This window comes from Leptonychotes weddellii, chromosome 4 (genome assembly GCF_054177405.1).
Source record: "Leptonychotes weddellii isolate Sample4059 chromosome 4, ASM5417740v2, whole genome shotgun sequence".
Classification (NCBI taxonomy): domain Eukaryota; kingdom Metazoa; phylum Chordata; class Mammalia; order Carnivora; family Phocidae; genus Leptonychotes; species Leptonychotes weddellii.
This window is the reverse complement of record NC_138372.1, coordinates 58,742,771-58,765,353: the sequence shown is the minus strand read 5'-3', so window position 1 is coordinate 58,765,353 and position 22,583 is coordinate 58,742,771. Positions and strand designations below refer to the sequence as shown.

Below are 22,583 nucleotides of genomic sequence, written 5' to 3'. Positions count from 1 at the left end.
GGTTAAAAAATACATATATATGTACATTTGATAAACAGATATGAGGGAATTTTTTATTTTATTCTCCCTGAAATTTTCTTGCCAGATGAAAATTAAAACAGCTAACATTTGTTATGCAATTACTATGTTCCAGTCACCATTCCTGCCTTCTGTGTGTCAGGTAATAATTACTACTCTTTTACAGATGGGGAAATGGAGGCACAGAGAAGCTTTTCTAAGCTTTTACAGCTAGTAAATAATAGGGCCCAGATTTGAATCCAGGCAGTATGACTTCTCATAATTAATACTGTTTGATAGCAGATCTGGGGTCATTAAGGTTCATATTCACAATTATTTTAATATACAATAAATATCATGTTCTTTTGGTATCTGGATATTATTGGATGTTGAGGTTTTCTGATGTTCCACAATGGCAAATATGGTTCAGACTTCTAACAGATTAGCGAAATGGTACATGGCAGCGTGCTAGAGAATGTGCTCAATCAAATATATTGATGTGTTCAAATAAAGTAATTGGAAGCATCCAGTACAGAGTAGGAAGTAATGAATGAGACTTCAATAAGGGGTATTAATTGGGCGCCTGGGTGGCTCAGTTGTTAAGTGTCTGCCTTCGGCTCACGTCATGATCCCAGGGTCCTGGGATCGAGCCCCACATTGGGCTCCCTGCTCGGCGGGAAGCCTGCTTCTCCCTCTCCCACTCCCCCTGCATGTGTTACCTCTGTAGCTGTCTCTCTCTGTCAAAAAATAAATAAAATCTTAAAAAAAAAAAAAAAAAAAAGAAAGGTATTGTTATGTGGAGAATCAAGGCATGAAAATAAGTCATTCACAATTTGAAGACTGAATGGAAAACTAGAAGCATATGAGGAAGAGCTGGTTGTGTTTGAGATAAAAATGTTTAAAAACAAGCAGCCCCCCACCTCTGGGGCTCCCCAGCAAAAAATAAAATGTTTGTCCTTTATAAGGTCAAATACTAGAACCTTTATAAATTTGCATAATGATAACTTACTGTCATTATAACTAAAGACTCCATGAATCTTAACTGTTCTTTATCAGTCTTTATTCTCAGAAATGTGGCTTTTCTAATGTTTTTGAAATTATTTGATTTGTAGGATCAAGCAGAACATTTCTTTAGAAGTGGCCATACAAACAACTGGGCTGTTTTGGTAAGTATGTTCTATAAAGGTATATGTTGTTGTTCACATTAGATATGTGTCTGAGAACTTTTGTGTGAACCAGATTTTTGAGAAAAAATTATTTTCTCATATAACAAATTCCTTATTTTGATTTGACTATATTTTAAATTGACTTTATATCAACTAATATTCTGGCCTTCAGTATATTGTCAAGTGGTGATGTGTAAATAAACATAAGAGTATACTAGGGATACTATTGTTAAAGGAAGCATCTTATAAAATGTACAATTATTTTAATGATGGAAACTAGTAATTGTATTTCTTATCTATAATATTAGTTTGTAGATATTCTCTATTTAGGCTATTTTTTTTTTTACTTTTTTTTTCTGCCCACAAAAAGAAATGATCATCATAGAAAATGCAAATTATACAGACAAGTTTAGGAGGGGAGAGATTAATTTTATCTTAGGTGACTCTCCCCTCAATTTAAAAAAAAAAAGGAAGACAGAGAAAATATCTTCCAAGTCCCATACATGTCAGAATTAACATTTTGATTCTTCTGGCCTTCTTTCCCTTCCCATATAAGCATAAAGATAAATGATTTTATGTAACTAGGGTCATCTTATACCTGTTATTTTGCAACCCTATAGCAGTATATCTTTGGAGATCTTCCCCTGTCAACATGGAGATGCATAATCATTTCCAAAGGCTGTATTATTTTGTATTTTATGAATGAACTGTAGTCTCTTGTTCATGGGCATTTAGATTCTAAATTTTTTATTTTAAACAAGACTCTTGGACAGCCTTATACATACACCTTTGTGAACTTGACTGATTTTCTCTTTAGGATAAATTCCTAAGCCATAAGGCTCGTAAGTTATGGAGCATAATTGCTCTCCAGAAATGCTGTACCTCTTTTTTCTTATTCCAAGACAACTGGGTATTATTAACTTTGCCATTTCTTTTTGACTGCTGGGTAACAAATTAAATTTTGTTTTAATTTGAATTGTTTTGATTCTTAGTAAGGTTTGCTTATTGGCCTATTGTTTTCTTTTGCCTTTTTTTTTTCTTGGTGTAAATTACCATTTTAATTTATCTGGATTTATAAATTTGTATTTTTAATTTCCCGAATAGAATACATGCCATCAATTTTGTTTTTCCTGCACTTGGAAAGTATTTGGATAGTAGTTTCACTGCTGGGGATTTATTTATTTATTTATTTATTTATTTATTTATTTATTTATTTAAAGATTTATTTATTCATTTGAGAGAGCGAGAATGAGAGAGAGTACATGAGAGGGGGGAGGGTCAGAGGGAGAAGCAGGCTCCTCGCTGAGCAGGGAGCCCGATGCGGGACTCGATCCCGGGACTCCAGGATCATGACCTGAGCTGAAGGCAGTCGCTTAGCCAACTGAGCCACCCAGGCGCCCTGCTGGGGATTTATTTAATGGCATTTACATGATTAGGAGATATAATAAATTTGACTTAATGAAAAAATTGTAGAAAAGGGTTGACTGGAAGAAAGAATGAGGAAATAAGGAGGCAGGAAAGGAAGTGAATTTTTGTGAAAAAGGAAGGGGGTTCATGGGTCATTTTATTCTTCAACAAAGAACACTTATATGCTACCCCTCAAAAGAGATTTTATGAAGGAATCGAACAAAAGCTGCTCAAGATAAGGAGACAGGTTTTCGGTGACCACTTAAAAGAGAGGGAAACTTATCAGGAGGCAGGCCATGATCCACCAATTCCACAGGATAACTTGCTCTTCAGAAACCAAGGGCTCTTCAATAACTAGTCTCTCTATGGGAATTCTTAAAAAAGGGAGTAACTGCCTATGTCCCGACAACTAATTGCCAAAGGGCTCATCCTTTAGAATAAGAGCCTATTAGCTTACACTGCACACACACTGAAGCTTTCCTTGTCTGGAAAACCTCTAACTGAGCCCTTCTTCAACCTCAGTAACTTGAGTCTCAGATGAGAAATGAAATGAGGATGAAAAAGAATTATTACTGAGCATTTCACAATTGCAGTTTCGTATTGTGTACAATAGTTTACACATTAACTCAGACTTTAGTAAAGTGAGACTTTAGTGAATTGTTCTTTATTAAATGGAAAATCATGAAATTTGATTAGGGCCAAGTTGAAAGTACTAAACATGCATTTTTTCAATGTTATGTAATTCAGATTTTAAAAATATACGTTTTTCTCTACCAGTTTGAATTACTTTGTTTTTACTCTTGACTAAATGATCAGAGGTAAATGGAATGCCCCTTTGCCATTGTACTGTGACTAAGAAACTTTCGCCACCAGAGGGAGATAGAAGGAAAATTGGATTCCATTTTAGTTTCAAGATCTGCTGAGTAAATTATTTTTGCTCCTGTTTAATAAAAAAAAGTTAAAATGATAATCCTTACTCATGGTTAAAAAAAAGTACAATGAGGAAGGGTATAAACTGAAAAATCATTGTACCCTTCTTTGATTCCCATTTTTATTCTCTGTGATCACTATTATTATTTTCTTGTGCATCCTTTCAGAAATTGCCAATGCATATAATTACATTTGTGTCTACCCCTCCCTCCTTTTAAAAAGACTAATGGATCATATCACATGCTGTCTTACAGCTGGGTTTTTTTGGTATTTCATTTTGAGAATATGAATAATTTATATTAAGTTGGTATTTCTTGGTCCCTTCTCTTTTGCCACCTTCATTTCATGTCTAGTAAATTGCTCATGAAAATGAAGGCAGTTTCTTAGGTTTATGCTTAAATACTGTAATAGCTGAGAAAAGCCTTTTGGGTGTGGTAAATTGCACTGAATATACAGATTTTTATTATGACTAATTCAGATATAAATTAAATTATTTCTGCTTAAGTTATGGAATCTGTAGATTTCTAGCTTTTTGATTTCAGTTTTTGCTAGTGCAGGCAATGTTATAATGAAAATTCTTGATTACATATTTTTGTGTACTTATATAAGCTAAATTGAAAGATAAATATATATTCAAACTTGATATATGTTGCAAATTATCCTCATAGAAGGTTTATATTAGTTTATATTGCCAACAGTAGGATATGAGTTATTCATTTCCCCACATGATTGCCAATACTGTGAATTGTCATGGACTTTTGAATACTCAATTTGATTTGTGTTTTTTAAATTATGATAAAAGTTGAGCATCTTTAAGAGTTTATTGTCCATTTTGAATACCTTTATTATGAAATGGTTGGTCTCATCCTTTTCCCATTTTTTGAAAATTGGGTGGTTCATTTTTTCTTATTGAGTTATAATTATTTCAAGTTTTTTTTTTTTTAAAGATTTTATTTATTTATTTGACAGAGAGAGACAGAGACAGCTGGAAAGGGAACACAAGCAGGGGGAGTGGGAGAAGGAGAAGCAGGCTTCCTGCGGAGCAGGGAGCCCGATGTGGGGCTCGATCCCAGGACCCTGGGATCATGACCTGAGCCAAAGGCAGACGCTTAATGACTGAGCCACCCAAGCACCCTATTTCAAGTGTTTTATCTCATTTAGGACTTTATGGAATTTTTGACTTTATCTCATTTTTGATACATGGAATTTTACATTTTAATGTAGTCAAAAATTATAGCCTTTTCCTTATTGGATTCCAGGTTGAAAATTCATTTTAATAAAAAAATCTTGTAGTTCCTTTCCATTTGCAGGGGCAGGAACATTTATGTGATTCTCAAAGCTGTCATTATACCTACGACCAGCAAAAGCATGTGGTAGGAGATAGGGAGGGTGCTCAGGGGTAGGTATACTTCCTTTGGAATGGATTTCCCAGGGGGCTGATTTTTTGAGGCATGGTGTTAGATTTGCCTAGTACCTTTGGTATCATTTTTAGGAATCAGTTTGTTGTTGTTTTTTTAAATGTAAAACTTATTTGGATTGTTTCTAGTTTTTTATTCGGTTCAACAGCTTCTTTATAATGTATTCTCTTATGTGCATGTAAAAGTATTTTGTATGTTATCTATCTAATGTTTTTCATAACTAGAATTAGGAAGCAATTCAGAGTGAAAGGAACATTATATAACCCAAGATAGTTAATTTTCTATTCTGTGAAGAGATTATGGGCATTGCCTTTGATTCTAAAGAATTTAATCTTTTAGACTTAGGAACATTATAGAATCACATAAATTGAGAGTAACTAAGTTGGTTCAGTATTTGATTAAATTCCCCAAAGATTTGGTTTCCCTTAAGCTGACTGGCCTTTTTATTTAATAGCAGTTATGAGAGACCTCTTTCTAGAGAGATTGGTTTTTTTGACAATTCTTTATATGCTTTCCTGTTTGTAAGCCTATATTATGATATACTCTTTTTCTAGGCATCTCTAAATTCTACTTAAAGAGAAATAATTCTGTAAGTTGGTGGCTTATTTTGATCCATAACAATAATGTATTTGTTTTAATACTTTAGGTATGTACATCCCGGTTCTGGTTTAATTATCGGCATGTTGCAAATACTCTCTCTGTTTACAGAAGTGTCAAGAGGCTAGGTATTCCTGACAGGTAAGAATTCTTAATAAAGCTTAACTCTGAACTTCAGTTACCCTTAGACAGTTGTTATTATTTTTGCATTTTTATGTTGCTTTGGAAGAGATAAACCGGATTTGAAGGTTTTTTTTTTTAAGATTTTATTTATTTATTTGACAGAGAGAGAGATAGCGAGAGCAGGAACACAAGCAGGGGGAATGGGAGAGGGAGAAACAGGCTTCCCACCAAGCAGGGAGCCCGATGTGGGACTCGATCCCAAGACCCTGGGATCATGACCTGAGCCGAAGGCAGACACTTAACGACTGAGCCACCTAGGCGCCCTTGAAGGTTTTTTGTTTTTTTTTTTTTTTTTGTTAGAGCATACCATCATGTATAAAATAGCTGTTACTTAAGACCATAATGTCAAATTATATAAAACAACAATCAGTACCTTATAAGGTGAAAAGATTTGATAAAGTATAATTGCTTAGTGTCATTTACTTAATGACACTTCAGTCTGTGTTTTTAATTGCAGGCAACAAGACAATTTTGACTGATTCAAGTAGAAAAGTAATTTACTGAAAGCATATTGATTAGTTCACTAACTTGCTGGGAAGGCTGTACATGGCCTTAAGTCAGGACCATGTTAGACTAGGTAGCAAGTAAGACATCTGAAAATGCTGGCATAAAACCATGCATTGACAATAATGCTGCCACAGATTGCTGGCTGGACTCTGCTACTGCATAACTGCTACCATTACCTTGGGAAACTTAGTGTTGCCGCTGCCAGAATCCAGCCTTTGCCATCCCAGCCCCTTACTGTCTCTAGCTCTTGATTTAGCCTCCTTGGTGGGAAAGTCATATTGGCAGAGCACAGATTAAAGTGCCTGTGTTCACGCTCAAGGGGTGACAGGAAGAATGACTGTATGGCATTTTTAGCTTCTATAAATGGGGGTGGGCTCTGCCTTCGATGGAGACTCATAAAGTGGGATACTTCCTAATTACATGAGGGAGTTCAGGTACGAGGCAAAGCCCCTGTGCCTCCACCCAGATACATGTTCTCTGCATTTGGTTTGTCAGATATGATAGAGCTGTTTTTGCTACCACCAACAGAGTTATAGAAGAAACTGCATTCAATTCGCTTATTTAGGTTTGATTTATTTAGTCCTATGTTCCTCTCTTCCTTTGAGGCAGAATGGAAGGAACTTTGCAACCAGATAGATCTGAGTTTGAAATCTGGGTTAGTGATGATTTTCATTAAGTCATGTCATGATGCTAAGCCTGTCTCCTTGTCTACTACATGGTCATAATAGTACCTTCTTTGCAGGATTCAGATCCTCACAGTAAAAAGCAAATAGAGATATGTATAAAGTGCTGCAGGAGCAGAAAGGAAGCAGTGAATGACTCAAGAGACAAAGATATATTATATTCTATGTAAATAGATCATGTTAGCCTGAGAAGCTGACAAGAACTCTAATTTAATTCCTGGATTTCATCTGGAAATTAAAGGCAACTCAATAATATTACCATTTTAAAAAGTATATTAAATTAAGTCTGAGAAAGAATGCTTTGCTATATCAAGTTTACAGGTATTATTTTTGTAACTAGCCAATTATTATAATTTGTCAATTGGTTTTCTTCTAATAGGGCTATGTGGTTAGTCCTTTGGCTTTTAACTGCTGTTGCTTCTATAACCTATGTGCTCCTCCAGGGAGTTACTATGCACAGTTTGGCAATAGTTTTCACTTAGGAAATGAATCTTTGTCTGGTCTATAGGTTATTATGATATGTTTAAATGGTCTAAGTAAGATTTAGAGGGACTTTTTAGGAATAGAATATAACTGTAGGATGTATTTTATATATTATAATTGGTAGGTTTGCCCCTAGGTTTCTGAAGAATGTTCTTTAAAAGCTTATTCCTGTTTCACCTGATAGCCTGTCTACCTCTCTGTTTATGACATCTTTTTTGGGGAATGAATTGGGGATTTAAGCCATTTGTTATTTTACAGAGATCAATATAAAAGATTCAATTTGGCTTTTAGCCTATTTATTGTGAATATTCCTCTCATTGGTGCCTTGTCTTACTTTACTCCTACCTGGAATTAAGTATAAAGATATCTCTAGCTAAATTCTTAGGAAGTAACAAATTATTATAAAATAACAGTTTGGAAACTTAAAATCATTAAGAACGGTTTTTAGTTTTAAAGCTTGAATTTCAAAATACAGTTTGAATTTATTTTTATACATTATGGAACATTTTTAAGTTAAAAATGTTATAACTTTTGGGCGCCTGGGTGGCTCAGTTGGTTAAGCGACTGCCTTCGGCTCAGGTCATGATCCTGGAGTCCTGGGATCGAGTCCCGCATCGGGCTCCCTGCTCGGCAGGGAGTCTGCTTCTCCCTCTGACCCTCCCTCCTCTCATGTGCTCTCTCTCATTCTCTCTCAAATAAATAAATAAAATCTTTAAAAAAAAAAAAAGTTATAACTTTTGTTCATATTTTAGGTATGTATGCCGAGAAAAATGATTGTTACATTTAATAAAAATTATGAGTAGAGCTCTGTTTTGGTTTTGTTTTTTAATTTGTTTGATTTTCAAGGGAGCATTTTACCTTTGTCTTGAGATGCAAGGATTTGCATTTAATTTTCCCATAGACTTCAGTAAGAAATCAGTTCACAAATCATTTGTTGAAATACATGACACAAGTGATTGCCTTTTATTTTGGAAGTTCACATCAGTTCCATAGGTCCTGTTTGAAATGTCACATTAGTCATGTCACTACTCTTGTTCTGATTTCTCTCTGATCTTCTGTCTGTATTTCACACGTTCTGACCATACTGAGCCATTCTCTCTGCCTGGAATGGTTGTCTGTACTTCTGGCTCACTTCTGCCAAAACCTGGCTGTGATTCCAAATCTCTTGTGGTTAAAAATACAGATTTCTTGGCTCCACCTCTGGTGATTCTAATTCACTAACTCTCAAGCAATGCCTAGACATCAGGTTTAGATGTAGTTCTGATGCACAATCAAGTATAGGAAGCACAGCTTCAATTTATACCTGACCTTCCAAATTTACTTTACTCTAATACTTCTTTAAAAAAGCCTTTCCTGACCCCTTTCTTTGCTTCTGTGGTATCCTGTGTACATCTTGATTATAACATGATTATATGAATTATAGTATGTCTCCCTCATTAGATTATAAACTCTTTGAAAGGAATATGGATATTTTATTTCATTTTGTACTTCTAGCATCTAGCACAGTGCCTGACATATAGTAGGTTCTTAATAGGTATTAGATAAATAAACAAGTGACTTGGAAATACTTTGTCAGGTAAGGCAAAACAAACACAAGTTTGTACTTTAAAAATAAAAATACTTCTCTTTCCTAAATTGTGTTAGTTTAGTTTTTAGCAAATGTTAATATGATATAAAAGACATTTTAATAAATAGTTTGTCAGAACTTAATACTATTTCAAAATGTTGACTCAGGGGAAAGGATTCTAATGGTTATGGGGGAAAATAAAGAGACATACTATTATTGTTTTTATACATAAGTTCCGTGCAAGACAGGTGTTTTATACTTCGTGTCCATGTTTTCTGTAACCTTACCCACCCTCAGGTACTTTTTTTTTTATTTGCCTGGTTTTAATTCTTTAAACATTTTACTTTTTTGGGAATTTTTCTGCCCTCAGATAATTGTTTTGGACTAAATCCCTGTTTTGCTACCTCTAATATGCTTAAAATGCTTAGGATGAGGGAGAGAAAAGGCATAAAGCAGAGGTTAGGCCCCAAAATTGGTATGTGAAACAAAAATTGAGCCAAAATTATTCTTGAAAGTTTCTTAAATAGCACATAAAGTACAATATAGTATTGTCTTCCATCAAGTCTGACACAGCCAGTTTTTCCTCAAGTGCTAGGGCAGTTTTCTTTTTCTTTGATGGAGCACTTGATGATGAAGTGGTTTACTTAGGACTAGGGCATATGTTATGTGAAAGTACATCTTCTTAAGAGTAGAATTATGATGCTCATGCTGTAAGAGGCATACAGGGATTGAGACTGACTGAGAAGATATAGAATCAGAGCTTCCATCTCATGTTTACCTTGGAGAGTAAATGCATTGACTATTAGGGTGGGTGAGATCTGCCCCCCTACTTTTTTTTTGGCTGAGTGCATAAGATTAGCTTTATGGAGTTAAATGTGTACATAATTTTTCTTAAAATATGATTTAGCTCTACTACAAATTGGGTGGAGTGAGTTTTTATAATGATCCCTGTCTGATAAACTATTTCTGTAGTTAAATCCAACAGCAGCTTTTCTGACTCCATTTTTCCTCCTTACTCTATATTTTAATCATTATGTAAGATTAATATTCCTGTTTTAAACCTTTTTCTTCATCTCCCCTTATTCATAAACTCTTAGTTTATGCAAAATAAAGTTCCAAGTCCCCTAGCTAGTACTCAAGGCTTTTGTAGTCTGGTTCCAAATCTGACATTCTGATAATTTCATTTCAATCCCTATGCTCCAGCCACTTCCTTCTTGTAAGTTCCTGTATTGGCCTCTGTCATTGCCTTACACTGGTCATTCCACCTATAGTTCTTTTCTTCCTCCCTCTATCTAGTTTTCCTATGCCCAGATTCAATTTATACACTCCCTAGAGCTTTCTTGGGTCCTTCTTGCATAAATATTTTATTTATACTTTTGTCACGGGGCTTTTTTTGTATGTATTGATCTAATTTCTTCAGTGCTGGTTCTCATACTATGTTTGTAATCCTCACAGTACATTCTTTAGTATACTGTAGAGAGTTGAATGAATGAATGAATGAATGAATAGTATGCTAAAAACTACTAGCCAAGTGGAACCGATTGGTCTAGGCTAGAAAGGAAATATTTATGAATATTGCTTATTTATATCCCCTTTATTTATTTTTATTTTTTTTTTAATATTTTTTTTTAAGTAATCTCTACACCCAGTGTGAGGCTTGAGCTCACAACCCCAAGATCAAGGGTCAACAAATTGTGTTGGGAAAACTGGACAGCTACATGAAAAAGAATGAAATTGGACCACTTTCTTTTGCCATACATAAAAACAAACTCAAAATGGGTTAGAGACCTAGATGTGAGACCTGAAACCATAAAATTCCTAGAAGAAAACATAGGCAGTAATCTCTTTGACATCAACCATAGGGACATTTTTGTATTTATGCTTTCTTTGGCAAGGGAAACAAAAGCAAAATTAAACTATTGGGACTATACCAAAATAAAAAGTTTTTGCACAGTGAAGGAAACCATCAACAAAACCAAAGGGCAACCTACTGAATGGGAGAAGATATTTGCAAATGGTGTATCTGATAAGGGGTTAATACCCAAAATATATAAAGAACATACAACTCGGCGCACGCGCGCACACACACACACACACACACACACTCTCTTAAAAATGGGCAGAGGACATGAACGGACTTTTTTCCAAAGAAGACATACAGATAGCCAGCAGACACATGAAAAGATGCTCAACTTCACTAATCATCAAGGAAATGCAAATCAAAACAACAAGTGAGATACACAGTTGTAACAGTGGCTAAAATAAATGGATAACAAGCGTTAGCAAGGATGTGGAGAAAAGCTTCGTGCACCATTGGTGGGAATGCAACCTGGTGCAGCCACTGTGGAAAACAGTATGGAGGTTCCTTGAAAAACTAAAAATAGAATTACCATATGATCTAGTAATTCCACTACTGGGTATTTACCCAAAGAAAACGAAAACACTAATTCGGGAAGATATATGCACCCTGAGGTTCATTGCAACATTATTTACAATAGCCAAGATAATAGCAGCGGCCCATGTGTCCATCCACAGATGAATGGATAAAGAAGTGGTGTGTATATAGGCAACGGAATATTACTCAGCCATCAAAAAGAATAAAATTTTGCTGTTTGCAAGAACATGGAAAGATCTCAAGGATATAATGTAAAGTGAAATGAGTCAGAGTAGAACAAATGCCATATGATCTCAATTATGTGTGGAATTTAAGAAACAAATGAACAAATAAAAGAGACAAAAAACCAGATTCTGGTTACCAGAGGGGAGGTGGGTGGGGGCAATGGGTAAAATAGGTGAAGGGGATTAAAGAGCACACTTATCGTGATGAGCACTGAGTAATGTATAGAGTTATTGAATCACTATATGGTATAACTGAAACTAATATAACACTGTATGTTAATTATACTTGAATAAAAAAGAAGAGAAAAAAAATAGTGACTCAGAATGGTTAAATGACTTGCTTAAGGTCCACTAAAGTTACCATTATGTAATAGAACCAGAATATGAATTCAGATCTTTCGACTTTATGGCTGGAGCATTTCCATTATATCACAACTATCTCTTCCCTAAGAAATTGCAGCAATTAATATTTATGTGACATTTATAATTAGAGAATTCATTTAATAACATCTAATTTTATTCTTACTCCAGTCCTATAGAGATTGGTATTATTATGCACACTGATCATTTTATACCTTATTAAATTAAAAGATCTAGGGGCACCTGGGTGGCTCAGTCGTTAAGCATCTGCCTTCGGCTCAGGTCATGATCCCAGGGTCCTGGGATCGAGCCCCGCATCAGGCTCCCTGCTCCGCGGGAAGCCTGCTTCTCCCTTTCCCACTCCCCCTGCTTGTGTTCCCTCTCTCGCTGTGTCCCTCTCTGTCAAATAAATAAATAAAATCTTAAAAAAAAAAAAAATCTATATCTACATGTTGAATGTAGTACTGAGGTGTTATGAAAATACTTAATTTAATAAATATAAGGAATGCCTCTCCTATTTCCTCATTTACTTATTTTTTCCATAGTTTCTACATTGTCTTAGTCTTCATTATTTGATGCGTCACATACTTCATACTTCTGTACATCATCATGCTTTGTAGGTATAATACACGCTTCTGTACTTCAACAGCTTTGTAGCTGTTTATTCCGTCTCTAGTCTTTTTTCTCTCTCCAACTCATCCTACACACAGCTGTTAGAATTCTTTCTCAGACACTGCTTTCATGTTTTCACTCCCACGATCAAGAACCTGCAGTGACTCTCTGTTGCCTTTCTGAAAAATCCAAAATTTTCATCCAGCCTTCAGTCTTTACTGCTTTGTTAATTCCAATTTACTATGTTCATTTGTAGATCCATTATGGCACCTACTACATAATATTTAGTCACTCTCATTTCTCTTTCTATGTATTTTATATATATATTCTTTACCATTTATCTCACCTAAAACACTTTATATCCTCTGTGCCTTCCTTTCCTAACCATATATCTTTCTTTCCTTTGTGTCACTTATAGAACATCATAAAGTACTCTGTATAGGGAGGTCACTGAGTGCTTAAAAAAAAATTGCAATTCAATTTATATAATTTTATAAATAATTAAATATATATTCAAAATTTTATTGTTACTTTTTTATTCTATGGTTTTGTCTAATTTTTTATGAACAAAGGGACTGGAACTATAGTAAATGTGCTTTGTAAATAATTTGCAATATATTGTAGTTATTGTCAAGGTATAATATTAAGTCACGCCTTTGATTGTTCTGCTTCTTGCCTCCTGTCACTTCCCAATGGTTTTTTCCTCATATACTCTGTAAAAATATAAATAATAGTGTTTGAATATAGATACTTATGTATTCTTAACAATCTGTCATTTTATTCTCATGTTGGCAGCTGATCTGTCTGCCATTCCACATGATGTTCCAGTGAAGTGTATGATATCTTGAATAGGGGAACATTTAGAATAGTTAAGAAGTTGAAATGTGCTCTAAGGAGGAGAATAGTGACAAGGGTAAAAGGAGCATTTTGGCCACTGCTATCATGCTCTTGTCTTTAAATAATTAGAAACCACTTGAAAGACTAAGAAGACTGTGAAGGATTTTATGGAGCAAAGGGGTAATTTCTTTATTGATTTGTAAATACATAGGAAGGTTTTGGGATGTCAAAGAAGCGAGAGATGCTTATTTCTTAATCAGTACCAAAATGTTTTTATTACTGAAACTAGCTTCTTATCTGGTAACTTGATTTCCTTGACTTTGTTCTTGGCTATTTTGGGGTCTTGTTTCTTCCACATTAAGTTTAGAATCAGCTTGCCAAATTCTTAAAAAACTCTGTTGGGATTTTGATTTGCATTGCAGTAAATTTTAGATTAACTTAAAATGGGCTGTTTATGGCATTAAATCTTTATGTATGTATAAGGTATATCTCCATGTAATTATGTGTTTAACAGCTTTCAACTAAGTTTTATAATTTTTAATTTTTCTCCATAAGCATTTTTGTTAGAATTTTTAGTTGTCTTATTTTTTTGTTGTTGCTCTTGTAAATGTACCATTTAAAAAGTACTTTTCTTCTGTTGCACATACAGTTGGCTTTTGTATATTGTTCTAGCAACCTGCTGAGCTGTATTAATTTTAATAATTTGACTATAAATTCTTTTTTAGTAGCCGTAAAATCTGCAAACAATGACAGTTTTCTTTCTTTCAAATCTTTATACCATAAACTCTTTTTTTTTTAAAGATTATTTATTTGAGAGAGCGAGAAAGAGCATGAGTGGAGGGGAGGGGCAGAGGAAGAGGGAGAGGCAGACCCTTGCTGAGCAGGGAGCCTCACGTGGGGCTCGATCCCAGGACCCGGAGATCATGACCTGAGCTGAAGGCAGCTGCTTAACTGACTAAGCCACCCAGGCACCCCAACCAAAAACTTTTTTTGAATCTTCAAAAGCTTTCATATTTGAAAATTTGGGGATAAAAATTATATTTAAAGACCTCAAAATTAGTAATCCAGAGAAACCTTTATTTTGTCCATGAAAAAAATGTGTTCCTGAGAGATAATGTGATATTTAAGGTCAACAATTGTGTGGTGGCAGACATAATGCTAGAATTCTGGTTATAATGATTATATTATACTATGTTGTCCAATTCATCAGTATAAATGAATGAAATATTAAAGAAAAAGGATAAGTGAAAATGTTGATATGCTTTATGAAGCTGATGTTTGCATGATAATATACCTAATTTACTAATGTAAAGAATAATCTAATAACCTTACCAAAATTACAATAGCTAATCTTCAGAGTTTTTCTTGTAATAAGCTTTCTGTGGAGCTATTCGTCTATTTCAATTTGAAGATAATTCAGAAAGTTATTTTTATTTTCACTTTGGTACCTCCAATAAAGTGAACCTATTGGTGTGTTGTATCTAGTATTTATATGAATGTGCAATAACTTGATTGCCTGAGTATTTGTGATGCTTGTTAAATAGTATTGGAGCACCTGGTGGCTCAGTTGGTTAAGTGTCTGACTCTTGATTTTGGCTCGGGTTATGACCTCAGGGTCGTGGGATCAAGCCCTGCGTCAGGTCCATGCTCAGTGGGGAGTCTGCTTGAGATTCTTTTCCCCTCCCTCTCCTCCTTTTCTGTTCCTCCCCCTGCTCATGTGTTCTCCCTCTCTCTCTCTTTCTCTAAAATAAACAAATAAATAAATTTTTTAAAAAGTCTTATTGGATGCCTGTTTTAAAGTCAGTTGTAAACCAATTTAAAATTCAGGTGCTTCCAAGGATTGTGTAAATGTAAGGAAATCATAATTTAGATGGGAGGCAATTAGCACAGTATTTAAGAGTACAGGCTGTTAGTAAACACTCTCTCTTTGTAGATGACATAACAATATATATAGAAAATCCTAAAGACTCCAACAAAATACTATTAGAGCTAATAAACAAATTCAGTAAAGAGGCAGGATATAAAATCAGTGTACAAAAATCTATTGTTTCTGTACACTAATAACAACTATCAAAAAGAGAAATTAAGAAAATCCCATTTACAATTGTATCAAAAAATAATAAAGTACCTAGGAATTAATCAAGGAGTTGGAAGACCTGTAAACTGAAAACTTATAAGGCATTAATGAAAAAAATTGAAGAACACAAATAAATGGAAAGATACTCTGTGCTCATGGATTGGAAGAATTAATATTGTTAAAATGACCATACTACCCAAAGCAACCTACAAATTCAGTGCAGTCCCTATCAAAATTCCAATGGCATTTTTCACGGACAAAAAAACAATCCTAAAATTTGTACTGAACCACAAAAGACCCCAAGTAGACAAAGCAATCTTGAGAAAGAAAAAAAAGGTGGAGTCATCACACTTCCTGATTTCAAACTTTAGTGCAAAACTATAGTACTCAAAAACACTATGGTATTGGCATGAGAATAAACACAGCCCAATGGAACAAAATAGAGCCCTGGAATAAATCTATCATATGTGGTCAGTTAATTTACAACAAAGAAGTGAAGAATATAAAATAGTGAAAGGATGGTCTCTTTGATACATGATGTTAGGAAAACTGGACAGCCACATGCAAAAGAACAAAACCGGACTGCTAACTTACATTGTACATAATCATCAACTCAAAATGGATTAAAGACTTGAATGTAAGACCTGAAACCATAAAACTTTTAGAAGAAAACATAGGCAGTAAATTCTGACATCAGTCTTGGTGATGATTTTTTAAATTTGACAACAGAAGCAAAAATAAAAAAGTGGGACTGTATTGAACTAAAAAGCTTCTGTACATCAAAGGAAACCATCAACAAAATGAAAAAGTAATCTACCAAATGGGAGAAGATATCTGTAAATCATATATCTGATAAGGGGTTAATACCCCAAATATATAAAGAACCCATATAACTCAATAACAAAAAAAGAAATAATCCAGTTAAAAAATGGTCAGAGGATCTGAATAGACATTTTCCAAAGAAGACATGCTGATGGCAAATAGTTATATGAAAATGTTCTTAATATTACTAATCATCAGGGAAATGCAAATCAAAACTACAGTATCACCTCCCACCTGTTAGAATGGCTGTAACCAAAAAGACAAGAAATAACAAGTGTTGGTGAGGATATGGAGAAAGAACTCTCATGCACTGTTGATAGGAATGTAGATTAGTACAGCCACTATGGAAAACAATAAGTAGGTTCATCAAAAAGTTAAAAGTGGGACTAACATATGATTGAGCAATTATATTTCTGGGTATTTATCCTAAGGAAATGAAAACAGTAACTCAAAAAGATATCTGCATGCCCATGTTTATTATAGTATTATTTACAGTAGCTGAGACATAGAAACAACATAAGTGTCTATGAATGAATGGTTGGATAAAGAAGATGTGGTATGTATGTACAATGGAGTATTATTTAGCTATTAAAGAAGGAAATTCTGCTAATTGTGACAACATGGGTGGAGCTTTGAAGGCATTATGCTAAATGAGATAAAGCAGAGGAAAACAAATACTGTATGATCTCATATGTGGAGTCTAAAAAACAGATGCAAGGAACAGATTGGTGGTTGCCAGAGGCAGGGGGTAGTAGGTGGGCAAAATGGGTAAAAGTGGTTAAAAGGTGCAACTTCCAGGGGCACCTAGGTAGCTCAGATAAGCCATATGACTCTTGATCTCAGCTCAGGTCTTGATCTCAGGGTCATTCGGGCTCCATGCTGGGCTCCATGTTGGGCTCCGCATTGGGCTCCACTGTGGGCATGGAGCCTACTTAAAAAAAAAAAAGGTACAGACTTCCAGTTATAAAACTAGTAAGTCCTGGAGATGTAATGCATAGCATGATGAGCAAAAAAAAAAAAAAAAAACACGGTACAAACTCTAGAGTCAGGCCAGACTACAAAGTCTGATCTAACTTCAGAAGTAGACAGGAATGATGACTTATGTTGCATTTGCTTCAGATTGCTACCAAACCAACAAAGAAGCAGTGCAAAGTATATATGAGATAAGAATATGAGGAAGTGGCTACAGCTCTCCTCTTCTTCTTTGTTACCATGGTGATCCTGAATTTGGTAGTTCGTGAAGCCTGCAAAGCGTGAGAAACCAGCCAGGTCAGAGGGATCCAGAACAGTCACCAGCACTGCCTACTATCCCATTAGGCAATTTCTTGCTGTGCTTGAGATTTATACTTAACATGTTTTATTTCCTACTGTATCATCAGGCCTTCAGCAAACCTGGAAAGGGCCTGTAAAAGTCCTGGCTAATTTGTTGATCTTGGATGAACTATTTAATCTCTCTCAGCCTTAGTGCCCTTGTTTATAAGATGGAGAAAGAAGACCTATATGGGGTGAATTCTGGTGGTTCATCAATCGGTTTGGGAGTAATTCCCAAATTCCTTGCATCATTCCACAATTTCATGAATCAGCCTGCCATTTTTTCTGATTGTTGCACTGGCCTAGCATCAACTGACTTGGCATTAAGTTAATAATCCTGAATACTAGTTTTACTGTGACAGTCTTAATTACCATAAGAAAGGTCATAAAAGCGTATAGGTTTGTAAGTTGAGCCATTTTGAGTTATGAGTTGCCTGTATAAACCAGGCAGGAGTAACATGCCTCTTAGTAAGAAAAGGAGAAAGAAGCAGATGCTTGCAGAAGAGCTGAGTCACATTAGTGGCAAAACCCTGGCATCCATAATGTTTCACAGGTTTTTATTGTTGATATCTCAAATTACTTTCTGGTCTCTGTAAGGCTTTATTCTTGAATTTTCATTGAATTATGTGCCATGCTAATTCATCTTCCTTCTTTGAACTAGCTTTAGTGTTTCCTTACAAATAAGCCTAACTAGAGTACCTATTAGGGTGTGGATAAAGGGTTAACAAAGCCCTTTTCTAATATAAAAAAAATGGACTTTTGTTCACTTTGTAACTCTGTTCTTTTGGATATCTGATAAGGTAGGTAACATTGCTTTTGGTAAAATTGTTCCCTTACTGATTAGATAACTGTAAGTGGACCAGGATAAATAAATCATAAGTACTTGAGGAGAAGCCCATACCTTTGGGCTTTTCTGAGTGGGAGGATTCTTGTAACTGGGTTTGTTCCTTGGAGGGCCCCTGAAAAGTATGTTTATGGAGTTATTGCATAAGAGGTTGACTAGTTGGGCATGAGGTTTCTAAACGAAAGTGGATATTCTGCCCACCCATATATCTCACTGCCTCAGCCTTGAGTTATCATCTGAAGCACCAAAAAGAATAGCTTGGGAGGATCACATGCACATATATACTTATGCCATGCTGTTAGCTGTAGCCTCTTAGACTTGAAAGAGAAAGTCCTGGACAGTTATGTATATTGCTATAGATTGTTGTGAGCGTACTCCTGTGGAAGAGGAATGTCTTAACAGTTTTTATATTTTGCTGCTATAACAATTAGCCACAAATTTAGTGGATTAAAATAATGCACACTAGTTTTGGATATCAGATGTCCAAAATGTGTCGTCAGATCTGTGTTCCTTCTGAAAGCTCTAGGGGAAAATCTGTTTCCTTATTTTTTCCAGCTTCTAGAGGCTTCCTGCTTTCCTTGGCTCATGGCCCTATTCTCATTTTGAAAGTCACCAGCATAACATCTTCAGTGACTCTTCTGTTGTCATATTTCCTTATTCCTCTTTGTTTCTGCTGTCACATTACCTTCTCTGACTCTGATGCTCTTGCCTCTCTCTTATAAGGACCCTAGTGGTTACAGTGGGTTTACCCAGATAATTCAGGATAACCTCCTCATCTCAAGATCCCTAACTTAATCACATCTGCAAAGTCACTTTTATTTTTAAAGGTAATGTGTTTACAGTTTCTGGGGATTAGGACACAGGCATCTTTTGGGGCCATCTTTTAGGTCTACCTGTCTTACTGGGAAATGTTTCCTGTTCTCTATCCTTCTAACTGAATTTGATGCCAACTGTGGTCATCTTGAATGTTTAATGGATCCTATCAAGAAGACACCTAGTGGGTGTGACAGATAGGAGTGTTTGGAATACTGGAAAAGTGAGGAATCATGAAACCCAAGAAGAGTTGGCCAAGAAAATAACGCCACGTAAGAGGTGCACTCAACTCCTTATGAATTAGATGAGTAGAATTATGATTATAACAGTTTGAAGAGTTAATGGGAAGCAAGGAAGTAGAAAAAGTGCCTGGAGGATGTTGACTGAGAATGAAGTAGAAAGGGAGCATAGACTGAGGGGACTTAGAACCAAGACAGATTTTTGATTTTGAGACAGAAGGACTTTATATTGTTTAGGGAAATATGCCAAAAGAAGGGAAACGTAAAAACTGGAAGAGAGGGAATAAAATTAATTTGGGGGTTCTTAGGTATCTGCATTGACACTTCCATTTATTACGCTGATTCTTTCTGAAGTACATTGAAAAAGTGTGTGGGGGGGACCAATAAAATGCCTGATGCATTTGAGGTTATATGGCTGAGGATGGGTGCTAGGTTGGTCTGATAAATAGGAAGGAAGGCAGCTGGTAGAGGGGTGGGATGGAATATGCACTAATTTAATTTACTTCTTTTCTCCATCTTCCGTCTTTCCCTTTTCCAACCAATAAATACATGTTGAGAGCCTATGGTGTTTAGAATACACTTGACAATTTGTCCAATTTAAACTGAAGTGGAGATATAGGGAAGAGAAAAGAGCAGGAGAGTAAACTGTAGCCTCCAAGAAAAAACATAAATGTTTGGATGGTGGCAATGGGAGTGACCACAAAATAAGTCAGATTCAACTTGACATTTCACTATAAGTGGTGGTAATAATAAGTATTTCTAAGAGAGTTCTGAGGATTCTAATGGAGAATAGATAAAAGCAATGTAATTCTCTGTCATGTTATATCTGACTCTTCCTGAAGTGTTAAAAGGGTAACTGAAATTAACATTTGTGGACATAATTTGGTTTCTTGGTAACTGCACATTACAAGACAGTATAAATATATGGTTGAACTAACATTAATACACATTGCTGTTTGATCAATTATATAATAAATTATCAAATATCTAAATATTGACTAACAAAAATCAATGGTTACATAAACCTGATATACACTGGTATGAATGTGGGCAATGTAAACGTAAAATGAGCAAACAAATAACCATATAGTCTTTGATTCCAATGTTTGAAATTACTGAAGGAATGAACCACATAAGATTTAGCATGTTCATAGTTCCTAGGTTTTAGTTCTATATGATACTAAAAATATACAAGTGTTACTTATATTGAGTATTTTGGTACCTAATCTGTCTATATTTCTTATGTATTGATAAGATTCTGGCATGGGAAAAGATTTAAAGACTTAAGGCTCAGTACCGTATGATTTCAGGAAGGGTCGGCTAGTACGAATGATAAGCAGATTTGAACTGCTGAACTGCTAAGTGTCCAGAAAGGTTGGCTGTAACCCACACAGAGGTTCTATGAAGCATGTAACCTGGTAAAACTGCTTTTCAGTATTCCTACAAAAGTTTCATTAGACTTATTCACCGAGCCAACTTCTTGGGTAATGTGCACAGCAAATTACGTCCTGTCTGAAGTTCCACTACCAAGACAGTATTATTGGCCATTGATGTTTTTGCAGCACAGACACATTCTATAGGGATACTTCTCTAAATACAGAAGTTGCTTGATGTTAAAGCTCCATGGCTGCTTTTGTCTTACAATCTGTACTGCATCTCTGTGTTTCATTCCTAAGCACACAAGCATTGGAGCTCTCCCGTGGCCTGCAGCACAGTGAACAGCAGCACAACAACCAGGTTCTTCACAAAACTTGATTTTTGCAAAACTTAACCAGTTATCAGTAATCTGGTTAGATGGTGGTACAGCTTCATCAAAAGGCCACTCAAGAACATGGATGCCTTCCTTTTCCATAAGAGCAGTGTTATGCATTGCTTCCTATACTCTTACTATTGTGGTAATGCCCTACTTCTTAAGTTTCTCAATAACTTTGTTTAAGGTCTTATTGGTTGGATTGTGTATAATAAGAAATATATTCTTGTATGGTTGACCTCCATGGGAGTTGAGCAGTTCATTCAAGCCATGTTCATTTAGTTTAAAATATTCATTAGAGTTATGAACTAATTTTAAAAATTGAATATAGAAATGTAAAGAAACTTCAACAGCCTCCACTTGAAATTCTCAGTGCTGTGAGTATGAAGTTGAGTAATGGGAAATGAAATGCACCTCCTAACAAGAAGCAGGAAATCTTCAATCCACTAATATTGAGCAATGGAAAGGTAGTGCACTGAGGCTTACCCCATCTAGGTCAGAACTGGAAAATGCTTTGCGGATTTCAGTTCAACACTTCTTTGGTCAGGCTAACTGCTCTTGTGTGGCTTCTTGGAGCGCTAATGAATTTCTACAGTTCTCTTGCCCTCATAAAAGTCATGCTGTGCTTGGCAGTAATCTTTCCTGTCCTTTCGAAACTTCATAAATGTGTGATGATAGAAAAGAATATACTTTCTCATTGAAGATTGTAGCTTAATGCAACAGTGGGTACTGAGGTGGCAGCGACACAGGTGGCCGTGGCTACAGCCTCAGGACAGGGTGTCCGTGGTGGCCAGTGGCAGGGTGGAGGCCGGGCAAGTGCTGCTAGGGGCACTGGGCCAGTATTGGGTTTTGAAAAAAAGTTGAAATCAGAACATTCCAGTCCCCAGGCATTTTTAGTCAGATTTTATTGTAATTTAAAAAAGATTCGGGGAAGAATTTTTTCCAGTTTTTTTTAAAAGGTGAAAACAGACTTAAAATCTATAGCTCTGTAATTAAATGGTTTATTTAAAATTTTAAAAAATGTTTGTTATGAAGTTTAAAGCATAAATTTCATTGAGCCATGGAAAACAGAAATACTAAGGTGTGGTTCTTATGAGGAAAAGTGATGTCCCTTTAATATTTGTTGATGTGAATATTGAAATTACTAAAGGTTTATTGCTGCTGTTGTTTGGCTCTGCTCATTACTTGGGAGTGGAGTAAAAGCCAGGGTATTCCATATTATGCAGCCATCAAAAGGAATGAGATCTTGCCATTTGCAATGACGTGGATGGAACTGGAGGGTATTATGTTGAGTGAAATAAGTCAAACAGAGAAAGACATGTATCATATGATCTCACTGATATGAGGAATTCTTAATCGCA

At 35.4% G+C, this 22,583-nt stretch overlaps 1 protein-coding gene and 1 pseudogene across 1 annotated transcript in view; one reads left to right on the top strand and one right to left on the bottom strand.

Annotated features, from left to right (window-relative positions):
* The window catches only part of PIGK (phosphatidylinositol glycan anchor biosynthesis class K), a 111,100-nt gene that overhangs the window by 2,532 nt on the left and 85,985 nt on the right, over positions 1–22,583 (top strand). Inside the window, exons 2-3 of the mRNA XM_006744640.3 lie at positions 1,110–1,163; positions 5,565–5,656. Coding sequence (XP_006744703.1) covers positions 1,110–1,163; positions 5,565–5,656 — 146 coding nt within the window. The remainder of the gene's footprint in view (positions 1–1,109; positions 1,164–5,564; positions 5,657–22,583) is intronic.
* Positions 21,010–21,485, bottom strand: LOC145721023 (protein tyrosine phosphatase type IVA 1 pseudogene; annotated as a pseudogene).